The 22,762-nt window shown below is 33.7% G+C and overlaps 2 protein-coding genes and 1 pseudogene across 5 annotated transcripts; 2 read left to right on the forward strand and 1 right to left on the reverse strand.

Annotated features, from left to right (window-relative positions):
* Window positions 1-2,091: 2,091 nt before the first annotated feature.
* Window positions 2,092-3,378, reverse strand: LOC142555752 (transcription factor MAMYB-like). The gene has a single exon (XM_075666822.1). The coding sequence runs from the start codon at window positions 3,187-3,189 to the stop codon at window positions 2,236-2,238; it is 954 nt and encodes a 317-aa protein (XP_075522937.1). The 5' UTR covers window positions 3,190-3,378; the 3' UTR covers window positions 2,092-2,235.
* Window positions 3,379-5,372: 1,994 nt separating this feature from the next.
* On the forward strand, window positions 5,373-21,061 carry LOC142555753 (ribose-phosphate pyrophosphokinase 1). 4 transcript variants are annotated; one of them, XM_075666823.1, is made up of 8 exons: window positions 5,373-5,654; window positions 5,948-6,118; window positions 11,771-12,019; window positions 12,192-12,335; window positions 12,418-12,585; window positions 18,761-18,830; window positions 19,114-19,195; window positions 20,289-21,061. In XM_075666823.1, exons 1-8 carry the CDS (start codon window positions 5,538-5,540, stop codon window positions 20,467-20,469), a joined length of 1,182 nt encoding a protein of 393 aa, XP_075522938.1. In that variant the 5' UTR covers window positions 5,373-5,537; the 3' UTR covers window positions 20,470-21,061. The 4 variants fall into 4 exon arrangements, with proteins under 4 accessions (XP_075522938.1, XP_075522939.1, XP_075522941.1 ...); XM_075666824.1 differs by having other exon boundaries at window positions 5,373-5,636; XM_075666826.1 differs by lacking the exon at window positions 11,771-12,019.
* Window positions 21,062-21,687: 626 nt separating this feature from the next.
* On the forward strand, window positions 21,688-22,762 carry LOC142556684 (protein TORNADO 2-like; annotated as a pseudogene).

Consider the following 22,762-nt stretch of genomic DNA (forward strand, 5'->3'; position numbering starts at 1 on the left):
AAAGATCATGACTGGTGCAAGTGTGTACTGAGGGAGAAGAGGCGCTTCTCGAAATTCAAAGTGTCGGTAGGTTGGCATTCTCCAATAGAATATCTTTCATCTGGTGTGTCCTATAACTTCATATTGATGTCCTTGATCAGATTATCTTGGCATCCTTTTGTGAGGCCCAATAAGTAAGCCCAGCACATTTCCCATTTTTATTTAAATTACCCAAACCCATTTGATACAAAAAATCTGAATCGCTCATTTCCAGAAATCCCTTCTCTTCCATTCCAGCAACCCGTCGTTCTCATCTTTCTGCATCAACCGCGTAGCGCCGCCCTCGGTCGGAGAAGTAGCCCAACAACTTAGCAACTTCTTCCTCCTTTCTATTAGAGTATTTCCTACATGAACCGGAAGTTATCGAGTTCGATCGGCCCTGTTTCCAGCAACTGTGATTGAGCTTCGATTCGGATTTAGGTATGGTTTTGGCTTCGATTCTTGGTTGTTTTTGGTGGATTAGTTTGAATAAGTGAAGTATTAAGCTTTTTCCCTAATTTCCAGCTCGTTTTTCAAACCGTGAACAGTGTTTTCGGCGACATTTTTGGCGAGCCATTTTCGCAAGATCACCGTTGTGTGTTTAAGCTTCGTTTCTTGAGGTATTAAGCTTGAATTCAGATTGTACAAGGGTTATATAGGCTGCCCGGAAATTGATTTTTAACCGTTCCGATTTAATTTGTCTTAGTCGGTTAGAATGCATTATATTGAAGTGTATAACGAATTTATATTGTAGGTTTTATCGTTGAACGAGTTCATCCGATATTTCTTAAGATTTTCTATGGTATTGTAAGCTATAGTTGAGGTATGCTCAAACCTATATTATTATGACGCTTATATTGGCGTGTAAGATATTCGGTGAATGTTATTTGCTACTATATGCCTTGAATGTTTATTCTATTGCATTCATGCATTAATTGTGTTGGCATAACATATTGAGGCTTGACTCCTTTGACGGCTATTTATGTTGATTCTGTTGAGATTTATTGAGTCATCAGATGGACGAGTGGGTTAGGATTACCCACATTCCCAGATGACAGCTAGGGACGAGCGACTTAGCTACTCGCATTCTCGATGCTACGTGCATGGACGAGCGGCGATTTGATGTTGCATTCCTGGCACAGGTGGCCACTGTTACTGTTGTTGATGCTATTCGTTTGAACTCTATTTGGTATCCGTTATTTCATTGTTACCATTCATGCATCGCATAGCATTGCATTTACTTGGTATTATTACATGTCTTTTATATACGTCGTGATTTTACTGGTTTGTTGTACTGGAGTCCGACCCCTGTTTTCTTTTAATGTTGTGGTTGTTTTTGATGCCATAGCAGGTTATTCCAGGGGATTTGACGCGTCTGTTGAAGCGTCAGCGAGTGGTACCCAGTAGTCAGTCGGTTGGTGTCAGAGTTTCCAGATATTTATATATATTATGATGGTTTGATACATTTGCCAGGGAGATGCCTAGCTGTATGGTTATGTTTTAATGTTGTTTGGATTTTATTTGTGGTATGTTGTGTCTAGTCCTGGTCAATGCGGCTGTAGGATGTTGGTGTGGTTGATTGTGAACTTGATGTTATTTTCGAGCGTATATTGTTGTTGTGTTTTGAAATTTTTGGGATGTCCTATTTACGGGGAGGTCATGCCGAAATTTCTGTAGGCCTTAATGAACGTTTTAAACTCGTTTTCGGTGTTTACACCATTTAATCATTGTTGTTTGGTAATTAAATATTAAATATATAAGTGCACGGGCCCTGACACCTTTTGACAGTCAAAACATAAACCATGCTGTCTCAACTTATAAGGCTTAGATTTTCTTGATTCTATTTCAAAAGTACATTAAATTGATATCAATTATTCATTTCGATACTATAAGCAAGATCCTACTGACATCAAATTAGAAACAAGTGTGGTAGAATCTTCAAGGGTTCATGTTTTGTGTAGCTCAGGTTTCTACTGCTAAACAATAATAAATCGTTGTATTTGAAATCCCCGTTGGTCAAGTAAGAACTAAAGACATATATCACAAACAAGAAAATAATGCAAGCGATCAAGGAGAAAAAAATAACGTCAAACTTGTGAATGAGCAAACAATTCATCCCAATAATCATGTGATCATCTCAACAAACAATGTCCCAGCGATATTCTCTCTAACCTAAATACCAATTTCCCACCGTAAAACCGTTTAAACTAAAGAAGCTTAACTAGTAGAGGTCCTTGAATTCCGAAAATCTTTTTTCAACTCTGTCACCCTCTTCATACAGGCTGACTTAGTTTTATCATGCAGAGACGCAGCAATCTTCTCCCACCGCATGGGTACATCCTTTGGAAATGCCTTTAATGCATTAAGCAGAGCTAAATCATCTCCAGCACTCCATCCACTCACTTTCCCCCCTTCTTGCACATTTGTATAGATTACACCAATTCCACCATCCCCGGCCTCATCAAGAACTCGTTTATCGACAGGCATACGATCCTTTAGAAACTTCCCAAATGAATCTTGATCACTAGCCTTCTTTACTCCCATTTCTTTAGCTTTCAATATCACGCTTCCTTTGAACCCCTGTGCTATTGCCTCCCATCGCCCAGGTTGCCCCACTGGATGCTTTCCCATTAACTTCCTCAACGCGTCTTCATCCGTGCTACTCCACTCCCTTTCCTCGAATTTCTCTTCGATCAATGACCCGAAACTATCTGTCACTTTCTTATCCGAATCTAGGACCGACCCAAACCCATTAACACTCGTTGATTTATCGAAGAACCCGTCAAATCGGACAGGATCTTCACATGGTTGTTTTCTGATGGGTTTCGATGATTTTCTGCTCACTTTTTCATCACTATCAACTACGACATTGGGGGTTTCCTTGATAATGGGGCCGTGCCCGACAGGAATATCACCAGCGGTAAGGGAAGGAGGGGCAAAGGGTCCGAGAAGAAGGGAACATGAGAGCCACAATAGAATGGATTTCAGCGGTTCTAAATCGATGTGACGAAATGCAATGAAGAAAATGGCAATTGAAAGAGGAAGGGAAACAAGAAGCGTAGGCTTGTGAATATAAGAAGAGTGAATGGATTCGGGATCGGGAGGTAGGGGCAATTGCTTCGATTGGATCATAAATCTTGGTCTGCTTTCATATTCATCCAAAAACTCCATGCCTGTGTGCGCAAAATCTTGTTTCCTGGTTCATAATAACTATGGACTATAAATAAATAGGATTTTTCAAACGGCATTATTCAGCAATTGTGAATTATTTGGACGGGCAAAGCGGGTGTTAAAATTAGGGTTAGAAATGAGATATCAGGGTTAAGGCGATTGGGGTGCGTTTGGCCTTGTTCAGAATGTGAAGTTTAGATCCCACACCAATGAGGCTATGACTTAGGGGGGTATTTAAAAAAAACATTAAACACATTTTATTTTATTTTTTTTACGAATTCTCGTATAGTAATTTTATTTTCCACATTTTTATTTCCATCGATCTTTTTAATTTCAAAAAAATTGACGATTTTCATTTTAAAATCTAAAAAAAAACCAATTTTTTTTTTGAATCATACTCATCACATTTACCACAACCTACTAGTGTTAATTAATATCAGCACTCGGATGCACGTAAAAATAAAAAAATGACGTTTTTTGTAAATAAATATCTGCCAATGAAAAAATGTGGAATTTTCATAATTAAAATCTTATGCATGTTTGACCTTAAATTTTTTTAAGAATAAGTCTTTTGTGAGACAGTCTCATTAATTGTTATCTGTAGGACGAGTCAACCCTACCGATATTCACAATAAAAAGTAATACTATTGGCATAAAAAGTAATATTTTTTCATGGATGACCTAAATAAGAGATCTGTCTCACAAAATACGATCCATGAGACCGTCTCACACAAATTTTTGTCATCTTTTAAATTGTTTCAATTTCCATTTACTCACAATCCCCATAGATTAGTCAACAACAAAAAAAAAAAAAAAAAAAAAAACAACTAACAAGCCATGATATATAGTTTTTTTTTTCAAAATTTATAAGAACATAAATAAATATATAATACGACCAACTTTCTCAAAACACCCACAATTCTGGAAACATTTGTGAATTCATTGCTACATATCATCAATCAAATTTATCATATTTCACAATTAAATATTTCATCAACACAATATTTATGGTCAAAATGACATTTTATTAATAATTGATATGATGTGTTGAGCTATTAAACTTAAATTATTTACTCTTTGAAAAAAATGAGTGTAATGATGAGCAATTGTACAATCGCTCATCAGTCAAAAAATTATTCATTCATGCAATTCCAAATTATTAACCTTAAAATTATAAGGATATCTTTTTAAATTATTGTGTTCTTCAAATTTAATTGACCAAACATAGCATTCAGTTAAAACTTATCAAAAATTAACTGAGTACGATAATGTTCTATATTAATAAAGATAACATTTTCGTTTTGTGAAAATAGTTAAAGTTTGGCTATAGATGGAACCTTGAACTTCAAGCTTATGATATATATTCTATATATCGAGCTACACCTGTCTTTCCCAAAAAATCTGATACTTTAGTAATATGTTTAATTACAAAAACAAACAATGACACCAAATATTTTAGCTCCTGAGAACTCAATAAATAGTAACATATATAGAGAGATAGAGATAAATTTAACTGTTTTTTCAAACCAATTGACATACTACTACATATAAATACATGAATATTCATAAAAAGACACGATCTGGTCATAAAAACATTGAGTATATTTCATGTAAGACGGTCTCACTAATATATATATGTGAAATGGGTGGATCTAGCGTGAAAGGTAATATTTGATATTAAAATCAATATTTTTAATGAATCGAGTCATGTAGGAGATCTATCTCACAAAATTGACTGTGAGAAGTTTCATAATTTTTTTGTGAGATATATTTTTATGTTGTATACACATCTTACTTCTTACTATGTTATTATAATATATACTTTCTAACCCGCTGTTTTTCAATTAATTTGGTTTGAGATAAAATTACCATTATATCTAATTTAATTCCAAAAAAACCAAAATATTAGGCAAATTAGTTATTTAATATGACCTCTTTTTCAGTCATTAAATTTTTCTTGTTTATCAAAGTAACATTCACTTTGTGTCATTTCATTTTTATAATTTGCAAAAATATCACTCACATTTGTAAAATAATAAAATCGATGTATTTATTGTGTTCGATGACTATTTGTTTATTAGAACGCTATGTTTTATAAAATTTTATTATTTTTTTGTTTTTATTTAAAAAAAAAATACAAAAAACGCAACAAAGTTGAAAATAAAATTAAATAAAAGAAAAGGAATAAGAATGGAAAAGGGGAGGTGAAGGTGATTCGACAGGGCAAGGCATCATCCTGGAAAAGCCACCTATTGACGAGACAAACCTCTTCACCCAAGCAAACCAAATCCCCAACCACAACCGAAAATTTCACAAGCTGAAGAAGAGCCGCTGCCGCCGTCGTAAGCATGGCGTCGTTGGTATTTCGAGCAACTTCTCCATCTTCAGCTTCCTGTCTGTTCTCTCGTGGCTCCCTCACCCACCCCAGCTGCATTTCCCAACGAACGGTTGCTCCTAACGCCGTCGTACGTACAGAGCCTCTTATGTTTCTTCTTCTCACCATGGTTAATCATTTTTGATCAATTTATTCATGAAATTTGTAGTCTGTTTACATGTTTTTGTATGTGAAAAGAATAGTCTGTTTTCATGTGTCCTGATTTTGTCGCCGAAAGTAAAATTTTCAAGCTTCTGTTTTTTTTCGAGAAGAAGCTGGTTTTGACTGAACGAGAAATGAAATCTCAACTTCCTTTTCCTGAATGGACTGATAGCAGAGCATGGGATTTTTATGCATATATGTTTTGTCGTTTGTATAATATAGAAATGCGAACGGATGGAGCCAGTGAATGGAAAGCCTTGTGTTCCGGTTCTTAACGACAATATACTTCCAAATTTATTGCAATCCAAGCGGCTTGAGAAAGCGACGAACACAAACAGCGGTAATACCAGGCTCAAAATATTCTCTGGCACTGCCAATTCCGCACTTTCTCAGGTGAGTTGCAGTGTCTATAGAGATCATTATTGCCTTTTTGCTTCCTTGCGTCACCAGTCCTCTAGCTTCCATTCGACAGTGTTGAACAACAAGGGTTTCTCTTATCTCCAGGCATTGGGTTTTTGACAATATGGTGCCAATTTAAGTTGGCCACTAGATTACACTTGATTGAATTGAATTAGCTGGTTCGATTTATTGGCATTAATGTTTGTCCAATGTTGATATTTATATTCAAGACTATATTTTTGACAGATAATAAGATTATATATGAGATGATTCGTATTTATTCAGGCTCTATGGTAAGAAAGAAGAACAAACAGAATTGAGAAAGATTGAGAAGAACAGGCTAAAATTTCCTGCATATCATTTCTCCTGGCAGCAAGTCAAACCAAACATCTACTCCCGTTCTATTAGCTGCATTTATCCTGTTGATTACCTCTCAGTTACAAACTCGAGCTGTACAGGTGCTCTTCTTGATCTTTTGCAATAGGTGGCAATGAATCCTGTTTATATCTCGATCTCTGCAGCTGTATCCATTTGACCACCTTCCATCCATGTTTTTCATTATTATCACCAATGTTACTACAATTTACAACCACCTTAGGCATTTAGCCCTGCCAAAAGTCCTCCGACTGGAGACCACAGCACAAATGCCTTCACAATCAAACAAAAGCCATAATCCTCTTCGTGCTATTTGATCAAGCACTATCAGAAATTAAGAAAAGAATGGCGAAAGCTGAAGAAATGGGGCTTCATTCAATACCCAAAATGGAAGTCTCCAAGAAGTAAGTACAATAACCGTCATGTGCCTCTTTTATATCAATACAGAGAGAAATGAAAAACACGCTTATGGGAAAATAAGAAAAGATTAACAAGGAACAAGCAAAAACGTGTTTTGCTTGATAATACGCCCCCTCAAGATGGAGCGTGGATGTTGTGAATCCCCATCTTGGACAATAACATGCGGAAGCGAGTCGGCAGTAGTGACTTGGTAAACAATTCAGCAAGCTGCAAATGCGTTGAAAGATGTAGTATCTTGATGAGTCCACTGCGAAGTTTTTCTCGCACAATATGGCAATCAATTTCAATATGCTTCGTTCTCTCATGAAAAACAGGATTGGATGCAATGTGAATAGCCGATTGACTGTCACAAAACAACACGGCAGGTGCAGCACAAGAAATGCAGAGGTCCTTCAACAATGATAATAGCCAAATCACCTCACAAGTAGCATTGGCCATCGACCTGTATTCTGCTTCAGCGGATGACCTGGAAACGGTTTGTTGTTTCTTGGATTTCCACGATATTAAGGACTCACCAAGAAGAACACAATATCCAGAAACTGAGCTGCCCAATCCGAGTCAGGAAAAAAACTAAGTTTGAGTGGGGTTGATTGTCCATAAAAGAGACCTTGACCAACCGTGCCTTTCACATACTTAAGTACCGAATATACGGCTTGAAGATGTGGAGTTCGAGGCTTAGACACAAACTGACTTAGCTTGTTGACTGAATAGGCAAGATCAGGTCTTGTGATGGTTAAATACAAGAGCTTTCCCATTAGCCGTCGATATAAAGAAGGATCACTCAATAAGTCACCATCTTCAGTGTTTAGCTTTGAATTGACATCCAAGGGTGTTGTGCGAGGCTTACATCCTAAGAGACCCGCCTCAGTAAGTAGTTGAAGTGCATAGTGTCGTTGACAAATGGAGATGCCACGAGAAGATCTTGCAACTTCTATCCCCAGAAAGTACCTCAAGCTGCCCAAATCTTTTAGTTTAAAATGACTATTCAAGAACATCTTCAAGTCTAAGGCGTCCTGCTCATTATTCGTGGCAATGACAATGTCGTCCACATAAACCAATAATGCCAAAAAAAACCATCACCCCGTGTTCGAGTAAACAAAGAGCTATCAGCATGTGACTGATGAAAACCAATGGTGAGCAATGTAGATGAAAATTTGGAAAACCATTGACGTGAAGCCTGTTTAAGGCCATACGAAGATTTGTGGAGCTTGCAAACTGCATTCATGGGAAGATTTACCCCTTTTTGTTGATATCCTGGAGGCAAGGACATGTACACCTCCTCATCTAAATCACCATGTAGGAAAGCATTATTGACATCAAGTTGAGTAAGAGACCAACCACGAATTGCAGCCAACGCCAGCAATGTTCTGACCGTGACAATCTTGGCCACAGGTGAGAATGTTTCAAAATAGTCCACCCCCTCCTGTTGTGTGTATCCCTTGGCAACCAACCGTGCTTTATACCTTTCTAGTAGTGTGCCATCAGCTCGAAATTTAGCCTTATATACCCAGCGACACCCCACAACACTCTTCCCATGTGGTAAGGGAACAATAGACCAAGTTCGATTGCTTTCCAGACCTTGCAATTCAGCATCCATGGCTTCGCGCCACTCTGGTTTCACAGCAGCTTGGGAGAAAGTATTGGGTTCAACAATGGAAGATATGTTGTGAACAAAGGCTTGGTAAGGAATGGAAAGTTTATGGTTGCTAAGAACAGAAGATAAAGGATGAGCTGTGGAGGAATGAGAAGAAGATGCAGTGGCATAACATTGATATTCAGTCAACCATGCAGGTTTAGTGGGAACTCGATGTGGACGGGCAGCAACATCGTTATTGGAGCTTGCAGCCGGAGGTTTTAAAGGCTGTGAAGAAAGAGGAGCCTGGGTTGGTAGAACAGAATCAGAGAAGAATGTGGTGTCCACAGAAGAGGAAGATTTACATTGGAAAGGGAAAACATTTTCGTGAAATGTTACATCTCGAGATATATAAATCTCATTTGTGAGAAGATTAAGCAATTATATGCTTTGTAGCCAGGGGGATAACCGAGGAAAACAGATTTGATTGCGCGGGGAGAAAATTTGGTACGATGGCTAAGGAGAGTTGAACCATAGCACAGGCAACCAAACACCTTTAAATGAGAGTATGAAGGACTTTTATGAAAAAGTAGATCAAAGGGAGATTTGTTTGACAAAAGGGATGTAGGTGTACGATTAATAAGATATACGGATGTGAGAATGCAATCACTCCAGTATACTAAAGGAATATGAAATTGAAAAAGTATGGCCCGGGCCACATTCAAAATGTGTTGGTGCTTTCTTTCTACGACAGAATTTTGTTGTGGACGCTCCACACAAGAATGAAATGGAATGATTCCTTCGGACTTGAAAAATTCAGAGAACCGAAGTTCGGGAGCATTGTCGGATCGAACTGACTTTATTTGTTTGTCAAACTGTGTACGAATCATCCGACAGTAGGAAGGAAATATATGGAGCACATCGGATTTAGACTTGAGCAAATAAATCCACGTGTATCGAGATTGGACATCAACAATTGTGAGAAAATATTTGAATCCATCAACACTTGGAGGATTAAAAGGACCCCAAACATCAATATGAATCAAATCAAAAGGACTATCGGACAATGAATTATTGGAAATAAATGGCAATCATCTTTGTTTTGACAAATGACATATTTCACAGTTCAATATATCATTGTTATTGATGGGATTAATGTCCAAAGCCTTTCCCAAAACAGATAACTTGGGAAAAGAAGCATGTCCAAATCTATAATGCCAAAGTTGAGACTTGGAAAGGGAAACGTTACAAATTGTAGTAGAAGCTGGAAAATGACATAGAATGTACAGGTCGCCCACTCTTCTACCCATCCCAATCATCTTGTCCTGGTTGAGAACCTGGATTTGACAAGAATCATGAAGAAAAGATACTGAGCAAGGAATTTGTTTGGTTAAGGAACTGATGGACAACAAGTTAAATTTGAGATGAGGGACATAAAGAACATCTTTCAGGATTAGTTCATGTGACAACTTAACTGTCCCTATGTGGGTAACCGATGCAATCGAATTATTAGGCAATGTGACACTAGAATAAAACGGTTTGAAGGCATGGTAAGACTTCAAAGAACAACAAATATGGTGTGTGGCACCTGTGTCTATGATCCAAGATAAGGTAAAGGCAGAAGTAGAGGTAGTGAATAATGAGGATGTACCGGTGAAACAAAGTGCAGTATCAGGTTGGCGCTGTGAAACCAAAGTATTGCTACCAAGCTGAAGTTGTGAACTTAAAAATGCAATAAGCTGCCGGCAATGTTCTGGATTCAGATTTTCACCAGTAATTGGCAGTGACGCATCAGAATAGCTGCGAGCATGATTAACATGGACTCTTCCTTCACTCTCTTCACCAGTAGTTGGCAATGGCACATCAGAACAACTGCGAGTATGATTAATATGGACTTTTCCTTCATTCTGTTTCTGCTTATACCTTGGATGACTCGGAGGATATCCGTGCAATTTGTAACATTTATCAACAGTGTGATTGGGAAAGTGGCAATGTGAACAAACAGGCCTATCAAACTTAGTCCCCTTAATGGTAAGAGCACCTCTTACAGCTGCAACGTTCGAGGTATTGAAGGCTAGTGATTGATCTGGCAGAGTTACAGAAGCATCATGATGTATCGATCTTTGCCTTTCCTCCTGAACAACCAAAGAGAAAGTCTTCGAAATCACTGGCAGTGGCTCCATCATTAAGATCTGAGCACGGATTTGAGCATATGACTCATTTAAACCCATTAAGAACTGCATCACACACTCCTGATTATGATAATCCAGCCATTCCTTTATCGAACCACAGTGACACACGGAAATCGGCTGGAAATCTTTCAATTCGTCCCACAAAGTTCTCATTCTAGTGTAATATGAACTAATATCCATTGAGCCTTGGTGTAGTCCAGTTAAGAGTTTCTTAATTTGAAAAACTCTCGGAGCATTACTTTGATGAAATCGATCTCTTAGATCATTCCAAATTTCATATGCCGTGGACATGTATAATAAGCTATCCGCAATCTCTCGGCTGACGGAATTCAAAATCCACGAGATCACCATGCTATTACATCGGATCCACGCTGCATATAACAAATCACCAGATGGAGGGCGTAATTGCGTACCGTCAACAAACAAAAGTTTATTCTTAGCGGTCAAAGCCATTGACATTGCTCTACTCCAGGTATTATAGTTGCTACCTGTAAGTAAATGAGAAACCAAGACCAAACCATGATGATCGCCATTTTGCAGATAGAATGGGCTACTCGAGTCTTCGTAAGATACTCGACCACCTGAGTTGTTTGAGCTTGTATCTTGAGAAATTGGTACTTGATTTCCTGTCGCCATTGAAGATAATCAGAGTTTTAGCTTAGAAATTCAAGCTCTGATACCATATCAGAAATTAAGAAAAGAATGGCGAAAGCTGAAGAAATGGGGCTTCGTTCAATACCCAAAATGGAAGTCTCGAAGAAGTAAGTACAATAACCGTCATGTGCCTCTTTTATATCAATACAGAGAGAAATGAAAAACACGCTTATGGGAAAATAAGAAAAGATTAACAAGGAACAAGCAAAAACGTGTTTTGCTTGATAATAAGCACCATTTGTTGCCGACTTTTCGAGCCATTCAAACGTCCTTCTTGCTTGTGTTAACTGGTCCATGTCTCGATCTCTGTAGTTGTTTCGGGCAATCAGATTAGCACTATCTCCACTTCTGCAATGCCTTGCATTCTCAGTTCTCACTGCTTTTACTCGTACATTAATATATCAATTGGTATGGAGGATTTGTGTCACTTAGGAAATTGCTTGGTATATGGGTCTCGACCTTGGAAAAATTCATGTCAAGCGGTTTGCTGATGGAGAAATTTATGTTCAACTGCAAGAAAGTGTACGAGGCTGTGATGTGTACTTGGTCCAACCCACCTGTCCTCCAGCCAACGAAAATCTTATGGAGCTTTTGGTAATGATAGATGCTTGCCGAAGAGCTTCAGCCAAAAACATTACTGCAGTGATTCCGTACTTTGGATATGCTAGAGCCGATAGAAAGGCGAGTTCAACATATATTTTACTAGCTAGATGAGTTCTTAATGATGCACACATGCTTGATGAATATGAAAACATATGAATCTAGTAAGTAACTAGCTCTTGAGTGATGCTATGAATTTACCATTTTCAGTTGCACTCTATTGCATCCTGTGAATCTGTTTTTTTATCGCTAGACCCAAGGACGTGAATCTATTGCTGCCAAGCTAGTGGCCAACCTGATCACAGAGGCAGGTGCAGATCGCGTACTTGCTTGTGATCTCCACTCTGGCCAATCCATGGGTTACTTCGATATTCCAGTGGACCATGTTTACTGTCAGGTAATTGCATAAATTTTTCTGTTCACTACTATTTTTTCTATTAATTAGTCACTGTTTTAATTCTTTTTTTTCACTGCAAAAGCCTGTCATCCTCGATTATCTTGCGAGCAAGAAAATATGTTCCAATGACTTGGTAGTGGTCTCTCCAGATGTCGGAGGGGTTGCAAGAGCTAGATCTTTTGCCAAGAAACTATCTGATGCGCCCCTAGCCATTGTGGATAAAAGACGTCAGGGTCATAACGTTGCCGAGGTAGTTTCATGCTAGCCTATTTTCTACAATTTATTGAGTCGATAATTTTATGCTACAAACAGGCAATAAATTTTATCCTCTCTTTTTTGACCTCTTATTTAGTTACTAGTAAGAAGCACGTGCGATGCACGTGAATATTAATTATTTAATAAAAATTAAAATTTGTTTTTTTAAAAAATTAATTTGAATCTTTTTTTTATTTATATTGTGTTGGTAGAATAAGATTCACAAAACACGCTTTTAGTAAAACACATTTTTCCTATTTTTAGTTTAGTATAAATAGTTCCTTTTATTCCTTTGGATACAATTTTGGAAGCTCATTTCTCGCTGTAAGCCGAACAATGAAACCTTTCCATTTTCCGAGAAAAGTTCTTATGAGTCTTAACATATTGGTTTAGTCTTTTGTCATATTAGACGAATAAATTAATTAAGAACTTATATACCTTACTTTCGAAATTGTTTTTCAAATTAAAATTCAAGCAATTGATTTTATGTTATATAATAAATTATAATGAGCATAATATATAGAGCGAATTGAACTGAAACAAATTTTGAAAATATATATATATCTAAGCATCACACATAAGTTATAATAACCTAAAAATCAACCAAATTATGGATTTTATAAATACATAAATAATAATTTATATAAGTGAAGCACATTAAGGACAAATAATTATCAATTTAAAATATTTGTGACTAACTCATCAAAATATTATCAAACTAATTAAAATAAAATTCAATTTAAATATTATTTAACTTCATATAGAACTTTTTTACCTTTTTCTTTAGAATTATATATTATAGATAAATTAATTTTCATATATATTAGTTAATAAATAATTTTTTAAAAGTATATAATTTATATTTTTTATTAAGCTATCAATTACAATTATATATATATATATATATATATATATATATATATATATTATGTATTTGTATGTGTTTAGTGATTGTATATTGTTGGGATCAGAAAAGAATTTAGATGGGGTGAATAAACTCTTTTAAAAATATATGCTATTAAAATTTGTCTTCAATCTTTTTAGGCGGTTGAAAGATTTTCTCAAACGGTTAGAATATGAACCACGTGAAAAGTGTGGAAGACGATTCAATATTTCTAATGATATTTTCAACCGGTTGACAATTTAAACAACAAGATATAATTTGAAATGTAAAAACTTGTGAAAAGTACAGACACGGGAATTTTATGGATGTTCGAAGAAAACCGCTCATAACCCCTTCTTCCTCTGTAGGAAGGATTCTACTAAAACACTTGTCTGATATATATATTTTTTAAAAAAATTGTTACTAAAATATTTTAATTTTTTATTATAGCTAACTCTTTTAATTTTTCTATCAGATTCATATTTTATGATATTATTAGTATATTAACATTCATGATTATTGATATAAATTATACTAAATAATTTATTAAATTATTTACTTTCAATTCTTAGTTAAAAAATTATAAATATATTATTATTAAATTTCATATTATTATATACTTATCATGTTATTGTACTATTGCATATATAATTATTTTTTTCTTATATTTTCTTGTGATACTATGAATTATTATTTAATTAGAAACTACACTAAAATATAATTACAAAATTGCATTAAAATCATAAAGTAACATGTAGAAAAAAATTAAAAGAATAAAATATTTAAAGTTAGTATAAAGATGAAATAGTAGAAAATTTACAATGAAAAACGTTGTTATTCTTTTTACACTTTTATGAGTATAATAGTTAAATATATATTCTTTTAATTTTTTAATGATTTTTTAAAATTAAAAAATATATTTTTTAAATATTTTTTCTAAGAATTATGTAGCAAGAAAATGTTATTTCTATAATGTATTTTTATTATCAAATATCAATTCAATTTTTATGTAACATTATTTTCAAAGTTTCTTATGTTGAAGTTTTCTATTAAAAAATAAAAAAAAAACACTATTATGATCTTCATGTATTTAATGATTGTGTAGAAAATTTTTCATGCAATTAATCTAACAACACACAATTTATGAGAATAGTAGAAAATTTACAATGAAAAACTTTGTTATTCTTTTCACACTTTTACAAGTATAATAGTTAAATATATATTCTTTTAATATTTTTAATAAAAAAATATATTTTTATTAAAAAAAGCTATTCTTTTAATATTTTTTGTAAGAATTATGTATGAAGAAAATATTATTTCTCTAATGTATTTTTCATTATCGAACATCTATTCAATTTTTATGTAATATTATTTTCAAAATTTCTTATTTTACAATTTTCTATTAAAGATTTTTTAAATTGCAAAATTATGATAACTGATTTTAGAAGTGAAACTAAGAAAAGATTTAGTCTGATTTTGATTCTACTGTTCTTGAGAACCATAGTCAGGTTTAGCTTTTGACATTTAATGTCTAAATATTAATCAATCTTAGTAGATATTTTAAATATCACCAAATTTTTGTGTAATGAATTTATAAATTTGTTGTATGTATAATCTTTTTCAAAAGTGCTACTAAAATCTTTACTTTTCTTTTACTATAGTCAAACTCTCCAAATTTTTCTAAGAGCTTCATATTTTATGAGATTATTAACATATTGACATTCATAATTATTGATATAAATTCTTCTAATAAAGTTATTAAACTATTTACTTTCAATTCTTTGTTTAAAAATCCATAAAATATGTTAGTATTAAACTTCACATTATCATATTATTTTATATTTATCATGTTATTCTACTATTGGACATATAGTTAAATTTTTTTTATATATCTTCTTGTAATACTATAATTTATTTATTATTTAATTAGAAATTGCACTAAAATATAATTACAAAATTATAATAAAAACATTAAAAAAATGTATAGAGAAAATTAAAAGAATAAAACATTTAAATGTAGTATAAAGATCAATTATTTGATAAATTTAATATAGGAGTTATTTTTTATTATTGAAATAGTATAAATTACTAAAATCAATGTATGTTGTAATGACAATTTATTAACATTTGTTACAATTTTACATATGTATCCTTATATGATTTTTTGAATTCATATTAATAAAGAAGACATTTGTGTCTCTTCACAATTGGAAAACAAATTAGTGATCCATACTTTTATAGGTATATAGATCATATTAATAAAGAAGACATTTGTGTCTTTTCACAATTGAAAAACAAATGAGTGATCCACACTTTTATAGGTATATAGATATAGATATAGATTTTCCACCATTGCCAGTGCAGTTAATACAAACAATGCATAGTTTTTGGGCAATGTGGTAAAATCACAATGCAAAAACTTTGCTCATAATCCGTACTTTTATAGGTATATAGATATATATAGATATAGATTTATAGGTTTACAGATACATTACAATAAGACTCTAAATGTCAATTGATTCTTAGTAATGATGTGGCATTTATGTCCTATAATTTTTATCTTTACATTACATAAGACTCTAATTAATTCTTAGTAATGATGAGGCATTTATGTCCTATAATTTTTATCTTTACATTACACTAATAATAAGTTTAATTTTGTTCAAGTTTGCACGAAGGGTATTTTTGTCAATGCACAATCGGAAAACAATGTCAATTATACACACTTTTATAGGTATTACTGAAATCAATGTATGTTGTAATGACAATTTATTAACATTTGTTACAATTTTACATATGTATCTTTATATAATTTTTTGAATTCATATTAATAAAGAAGACATTTGTGTCTCTTCACAATTGGAAAACAAATTAGTGATCCATACTTTTATAGGTATATAGATCATATTAATAAAGAAGACATTTGTGTCTTTTCACAATTGGAAAACAAATGAGTGATCCACACTTTTATAGGTATATAGATATAGATATAGATATAGATTTTCCACCAATGCCCATGCAATTAATACAAAAACAATGCATAGTTTTTGGGCAATGTGGTAAAATCACAATGCAAAAACTTTGCTCATAATCCGTACTTTTATAGGTATATAGATATATATAGATATAGATTTATAGGTTTACAGATACATTACAATAAGATTCTAAATGTCAATTGATTCTTAGTAATGATGTGGCATTTATGTCCTATAATTTTTATCTTTACATTACATAAGACTCAAATTAATTCTTAGTAATGATGAGGCATTTATGTCCTATAATTTTTATCTTTACATTACACTAATAATAAGTTTAATTTTGTTCAAGTTTGCACGAAGGGTATTTTTGTCAATGCACAATCGGAAAACAATGTCAATTATACACACTTTTATAGGTATTACTGAAATCAATGTATGTTGTAATGACAATTTATTAACATTTGTTACAATTTTACATATGTATCTTTATATGATTTTTTGAATTCATATTAATAAAGAAGACATTTGTGTCTCTTCACAATTGGAAAACAAATTAGTGATCCATACTTTTGTAGGTCTATAGATCATATTAATAAAGAAGACATTTGTGTCTTTTCACAATTGGAAAACAAATGAGTGATCCACACTTTTATAGGTATATAGATATAGATATAGATATAGATTTTCCACCAATGCCCATGCAATTAATACAAAAACAATGCATAGTTTTTGGGCAATGTGGTAAAATCACAATGCAAAAACTTTGCTCATAATCCGTACTTTTATAGGTATATAGATATATATAGATATAGATTTATAGGTTTACAGATACATTACAATAAGATTCTAAATGTCAATTGATTCTTAGTAATGATGTGACATTTATGTCCTATAATTTTTATCTTTACATTACATAAGACTCAAATTAATTCTTAGTAATGATGAGGCATTTATGTCCTATAATTTTTATCTTTACATTACACTAATAATAAGTTTAATTTTGTTCAAGTTTGCACGAAGGGTATTTTTGTCAATGCACAATCGGAAAACAATGTCAATTATACACACTTTTATAGGTATTACTGAAATCAATGTATGTTGTAATGACAATTTATTAACATTTGTTACAATTTTACATATGTATCTTTATATGATTTTTTGAATTCATATTAATAAAGAAGACATTTGTGTCTCTTCACAATTGGAAAACAAATTAGTGATCCATACTTTTGTAGGTCTATAGATCATATTAATAAAGAAGACATTTGTGTCTTTTCACAATTGGAAAACAAATGAGTGATCCACACTTTTATAGGTATATAGATATAGATATAGATATAGATTTTCCACCAATGCCCATGCAATTAATACAAAAACAATCCATAGTTTTTGGGCAATGTGGTAAAATCACAATGCAAAAACTTTGCTCATAATCCGTACTTTTATAGGTATATAGATATATATATAGATATAGATTTATAGGTTTACAGATACATTACAATAAGACTCTAAATGTCAATTGATTCTTAGTAATGATGTGGCATTTATGTCCTATAATTTTTATCTTTACATTACATAAGACTCAAATTAATTCTTAGTAATGATGAGACATTTATGTCCTATAATTTTTATCTTTACATTACACTAATAATAAGTTTAATTTTGTTCAAGTTTGCACGAAGGGTATTTTTGTCAATACATTTGTGTCTTTTTACAATTGAAAAACAAATGAGTGATCCACACTTTTATAGGTATATAGATTTGTAAGCCGGCAGAATTTTGAAGGCTAAAAGATGTATGCCAATTGCCAAACTATTTAAGATTTGATGTATGAAAAGTGTTGACTTGAGCTGACATCACAATTTTTAGCGCGTCGCATTAAGTTTTACTAGTATTTCTTGAGGTGTGATTTGCTTGACTGCTAGATCAGTTTATGTGTTGTCGAACTAGCTGGTATTAATATTATAGGCAAAGCATATTCAAGAAAGCTCATAATTACTCTTTGGTGGTCGTATGCATGCAGATGATAAACACATGGCATTTTATATTTGTAGATGCTATCAATACCACACGGTGTTTACATTTTTAAAACCTGTGCACAATGCACCATGATTAAATTGAAAATGGACCATCTGCGGTTTCTACAGGTTCTACCGTTAATAACTAGGGATCCATTTTGCGACTATCGGCCATTAGAAATGATTATTTATCAAATATATCTGCTGCTAACTGACTAACCGAAATACCAACTTATCTTTCTTGTGTAAAGTTTTAGTGTCATGTTAAACAACTTCCATAGCCTTTTGCAGGTAATGAATTTGATAGGTGATGTTAAAGGAAAAGTTGCAGTTATGGTGGATGATATGATTGACACAGCAGGTAAGTAGAGGCTTGTACAATTACATTATGGTATACTTTCTTAGAAATTGGTGTATGATTGAACTCCGATATCACATTCTCATACTCACCGATCTTGAAAATCGCATTCAAGAAAATTATTAATGGAACCATCAAGCGTCGCTACAACAATCTTACTAAGAGCTTGTAAGGCTTTGTATGCCATTTAATAATTTGAAATCGACAAGGATCAATGAGAAGCTGAAAGCCGATTTTCTCTCATTTAAAATTTCAAACACTGACATATATTGCTGTTGGCTCTTAGGAACTATTGCCAAAGGTGCAGCTTTTCTCCACGAGGAAGGTGCTAGGGAAGTATATGCATGCTGCACTCATGCTGTTTTCAGGTGACTATTAGAGTCAAACCTTCTTTTAACAAGAACAAACTTCTATGTGCTACCTGCTTTTTTTTAACAGCTGCACATGCTGTTGAACAAATTGTCTCAGCATTTATGCAAGTTAAGTTTAATTAACCATCAATTGGTACTACTCTATTTGTTGTACATATATTTTTGAAATCATATAGATGTATCATGTAACTGAAAGAATTGGATATCTTGCAATTTGATTTGCAGATGCATCACTTTTACAATTGACTATCGAATAGTAATACATTGCAAAGCAACAGATTCTTACGGTTGGAAATATTCTTGCATTTTGCATTTTCTTAACATGATGACTAGTGAAATTCACTCTTTATTTTATCACGTTTTTCTTTTTTAATGAAATTAAGATTTCTTTTTTTCCCGATTAGTAAATAACATAAGAACGTGCTTCGGTATTGTCCATGTACCAGTTTGGTTATGATAGGAAAGCCTGAATGTGGTCAGCTATTTATAAGCACCATGTCTTCTAAAATAATGCAGTCGTAGAGTTTACAGGATTTTATGTTTGGTCATTAAAATCTAGGATGCCGATTTTCACTCTCCAAAAAGTAATCGGACACTACAGTTATGCTACTTTTTCTTGCATACAGTGCATAAAGAAAGTTTATAAGGAGTATCAGGATGGATTATAAAAACTATTCGGGGATAGTATATTTGTAATTATGAAAGGTAGTTAACCGGAAGAGTATCACATGTTGAAGCAATGGCACAGCATCATGGAATTCATTTATCAAACTTATTTATGTTTGTTAGCATCAATGTCACTCCTGCCTTGTTTGCGGAGTAGGCATAAATTTAACCACTTTATTGATACCTGAAAAAAATACAATAAGGCTTGCATCTCACATAAAGCAGGGACTATCATGATTAAACTAAGATTAGGGAACCTGAAATATTTTTTCTATGTGATGGCGGTGATGAAATTCTTTGATCTTTAATACACGCCGACTTCCTTTTTTGATGAAAAAAGAGATGTAATCAATTGTCACACCATGTGCATGCTTCTTGTATGTGTGAACCTACCGCTTTATTGATATATAGATGTTTTTGACAGCCCACCTGCGGTCGAGAGGCTGTCTAGTGGCCTATTCCAAGAGGTCATTATTACTAATACCGTTCCAGTAACGGAGAAGAATTATTTCCCGCAGTTGAGGGTCCTGTCAGTCGCTAGTCTTCTGGGTGAAACAATATGGCGTGTTCACGATGATTGTTCTGTGAGCAGCATTTTCCAATGAAGGAAATATCAATTCAAAAGACTATTGGGAGAACAAACTGGTTTACTTCGCTAATGGAAAACTAAAATGATAATCCAAACATTAGACTCACACCCTTTACTTTTCACTCACATGCTCATCTAATTTTATCATTTTACATATCATATAACCACCATTCACCTCCAAAAGTTGCAGATATCTTTAGCCTGGTTAGTCTAATACCAAGCATCAATTGAGATGCAGCGTGAGCTGAGTCATTCTTTTCAAGTTGTTTAGTCAAAGAGACAGTGTTTCCAACAAGCTGTCTTCAAGAAATTGGGGAATCCCTGAGTTGATAACTGTGAAAACTGGAAAGCGAAAGCAAAATTATGTATTGTATGCTCATTTAACAGTTTTATTTAATTTTTTGTTTTTCCATTTCATTGCAAAAGCCATGGGTTCAAGAACAAGACTCAAGACCTAATTGTTACACAACAAGGTATTTTGATCCTTTTTGCCCAAGTGTTGTTCTCTCTCGCTGTTTATATACACTGTTCCAATGTAGTCAGGGACTACAAAATCTTGTAGTCACATTCTTATTATGGTTTGAATTCATTTACTTTTCAAATTTCAATTGCTCTCGTTTTCTTGATTACGTAGGGAAAAGAGGTGCCTGGGCCTTTTTCCCCCCTTCTTTTTTCAAGTCTATTTTATGAATTGATCTCTACTCCCTATCTGGAAATCCCTGTTCCATATCTATCATTTTCACTGGATCACAGAATCTATCGAATATGTTCCATCGATTATGACAAAATCCAAGGACTAATTATCGCACATTGCGTATATATAATTAATTTCACTAATGTTTCAAAAGATAGATACTTTACATGAAAATGTGGATACATACAAAGATAGATACTCTACATGAAAATGTGGATGTATACTTAATATTTTATTTCATGAAAATTTATACAAACAAGGCAAACCCTCCCATCTATCAAGCCGAATCAAATTTTGACTGCAAACCCTTCCATCAAGGAAAATCACTTTTAGACTTCGAAACACAAACTAAAGAATCCGATGCCACGACATGAATATTTTTTTCCTTGCAAATAATTCTTTTTTTCGCCTTACCATGCTTGACATGCTGTTACCCACCACCCTCTGAAAAAGTGATACCAAAATCACGGAGCTTCTTGGGCCAAAAGATTATTGAAAAAGTACTGTGATCTAAAAAATATAATAATCGATTGCCTTAGTGGCTTTGAAGTGGAATATTTTCAAATAGATAAACATATTCGAATAGTAGTTTTATTTCGATCTCCAACTTTGAATTAAACAGGTATTTCTCCAAAACTTATATGGCATTAAGTAATAATGTGATTGGAGCTATAAACTTCATTGCAATGCTTCTTTCAATACCTATAATCGGAGCAGGAATTTGGCTGGCAACTGAACCAGACAACTCTTGTGTAAAGATTCTACAATGGCCAGTCATCATCCTAGGAATTCTCGTCCTAGTCGTTGCACTCGCTGGTTTTGTAGGAGGATTTTGGAGGATTCCATGGCTGTTAATAGTTTACTTGGTAGCCATGATTATCCTCATAATATTACTTGCATGCTTAGTTGTTTTCATTTACATGGTAACATTAAAAGGGTCGGGTCATCTTGTCCCGAGTCGAACTTACTTAGAATACAGTCTCGACGACTTTTCGGATTGGCTCCAACGATGGGTTAGAAGTTTCTTTCAAATGGGATAGGATCAGAAGTTGTCTCAGCTCATCCAGCATGTGTGCTGAGTTGAACCAGAGTTACAGAATGGCTCAAGATTTCTTCGACGCACATATAACTCCTTTGCAGGTGATTTTAAAGTGATATTCTAAGAAAACATTGTCTTATTTCAGTCGATTTATTTATCTTAGAATCTAAGCATGTTTGATCAATACTTCAACTCTTGATTTTGTACGTACGTAGTTTGGATGCTGCAAACCACCTACGGAATGCGGGTACACATTCGTGAATATATCCCACATACTGGATCAGTCCCATAAACACAGCAGCGGACTTGGACTGCTTGCAGTGGAGCAATGATCAAACCCAACTGTGCTATTCCTGCAATTCATGCAAAGCTAGATTATTGGCCAATCTCAATAAAGAATGGAGAAGAGCAGATATCATATTGCTCATAACTTTTGTGGGATTGGTTTGGGTCTATTTGATCGGATGTTTTGCGTTTAGGAATGCCGAAACTGAAGAGCTTACCAATTACTTTGTTTTGGACCTAGCTAGCTAGAGCACGCATGTTGTATATTTATTTCTCTCCAGTTTTCCAGGA

The sequence above is a fragment of the Primulina tabacum genome, chromosome 9 (assembly GCF_025594145.1).
Source record: "Primulina tabacum isolate GXHZ01 chromosome 9, ASM2559414v2, whole genome shotgun sequence".
In the NCBI taxonomy this organism is placed as follows: Eukaryota; Viridiplantae; Streptophyta; class Magnoliopsida; order Lamiales; family Gesneriaceae; genus Primulina; species Primulina tabacum.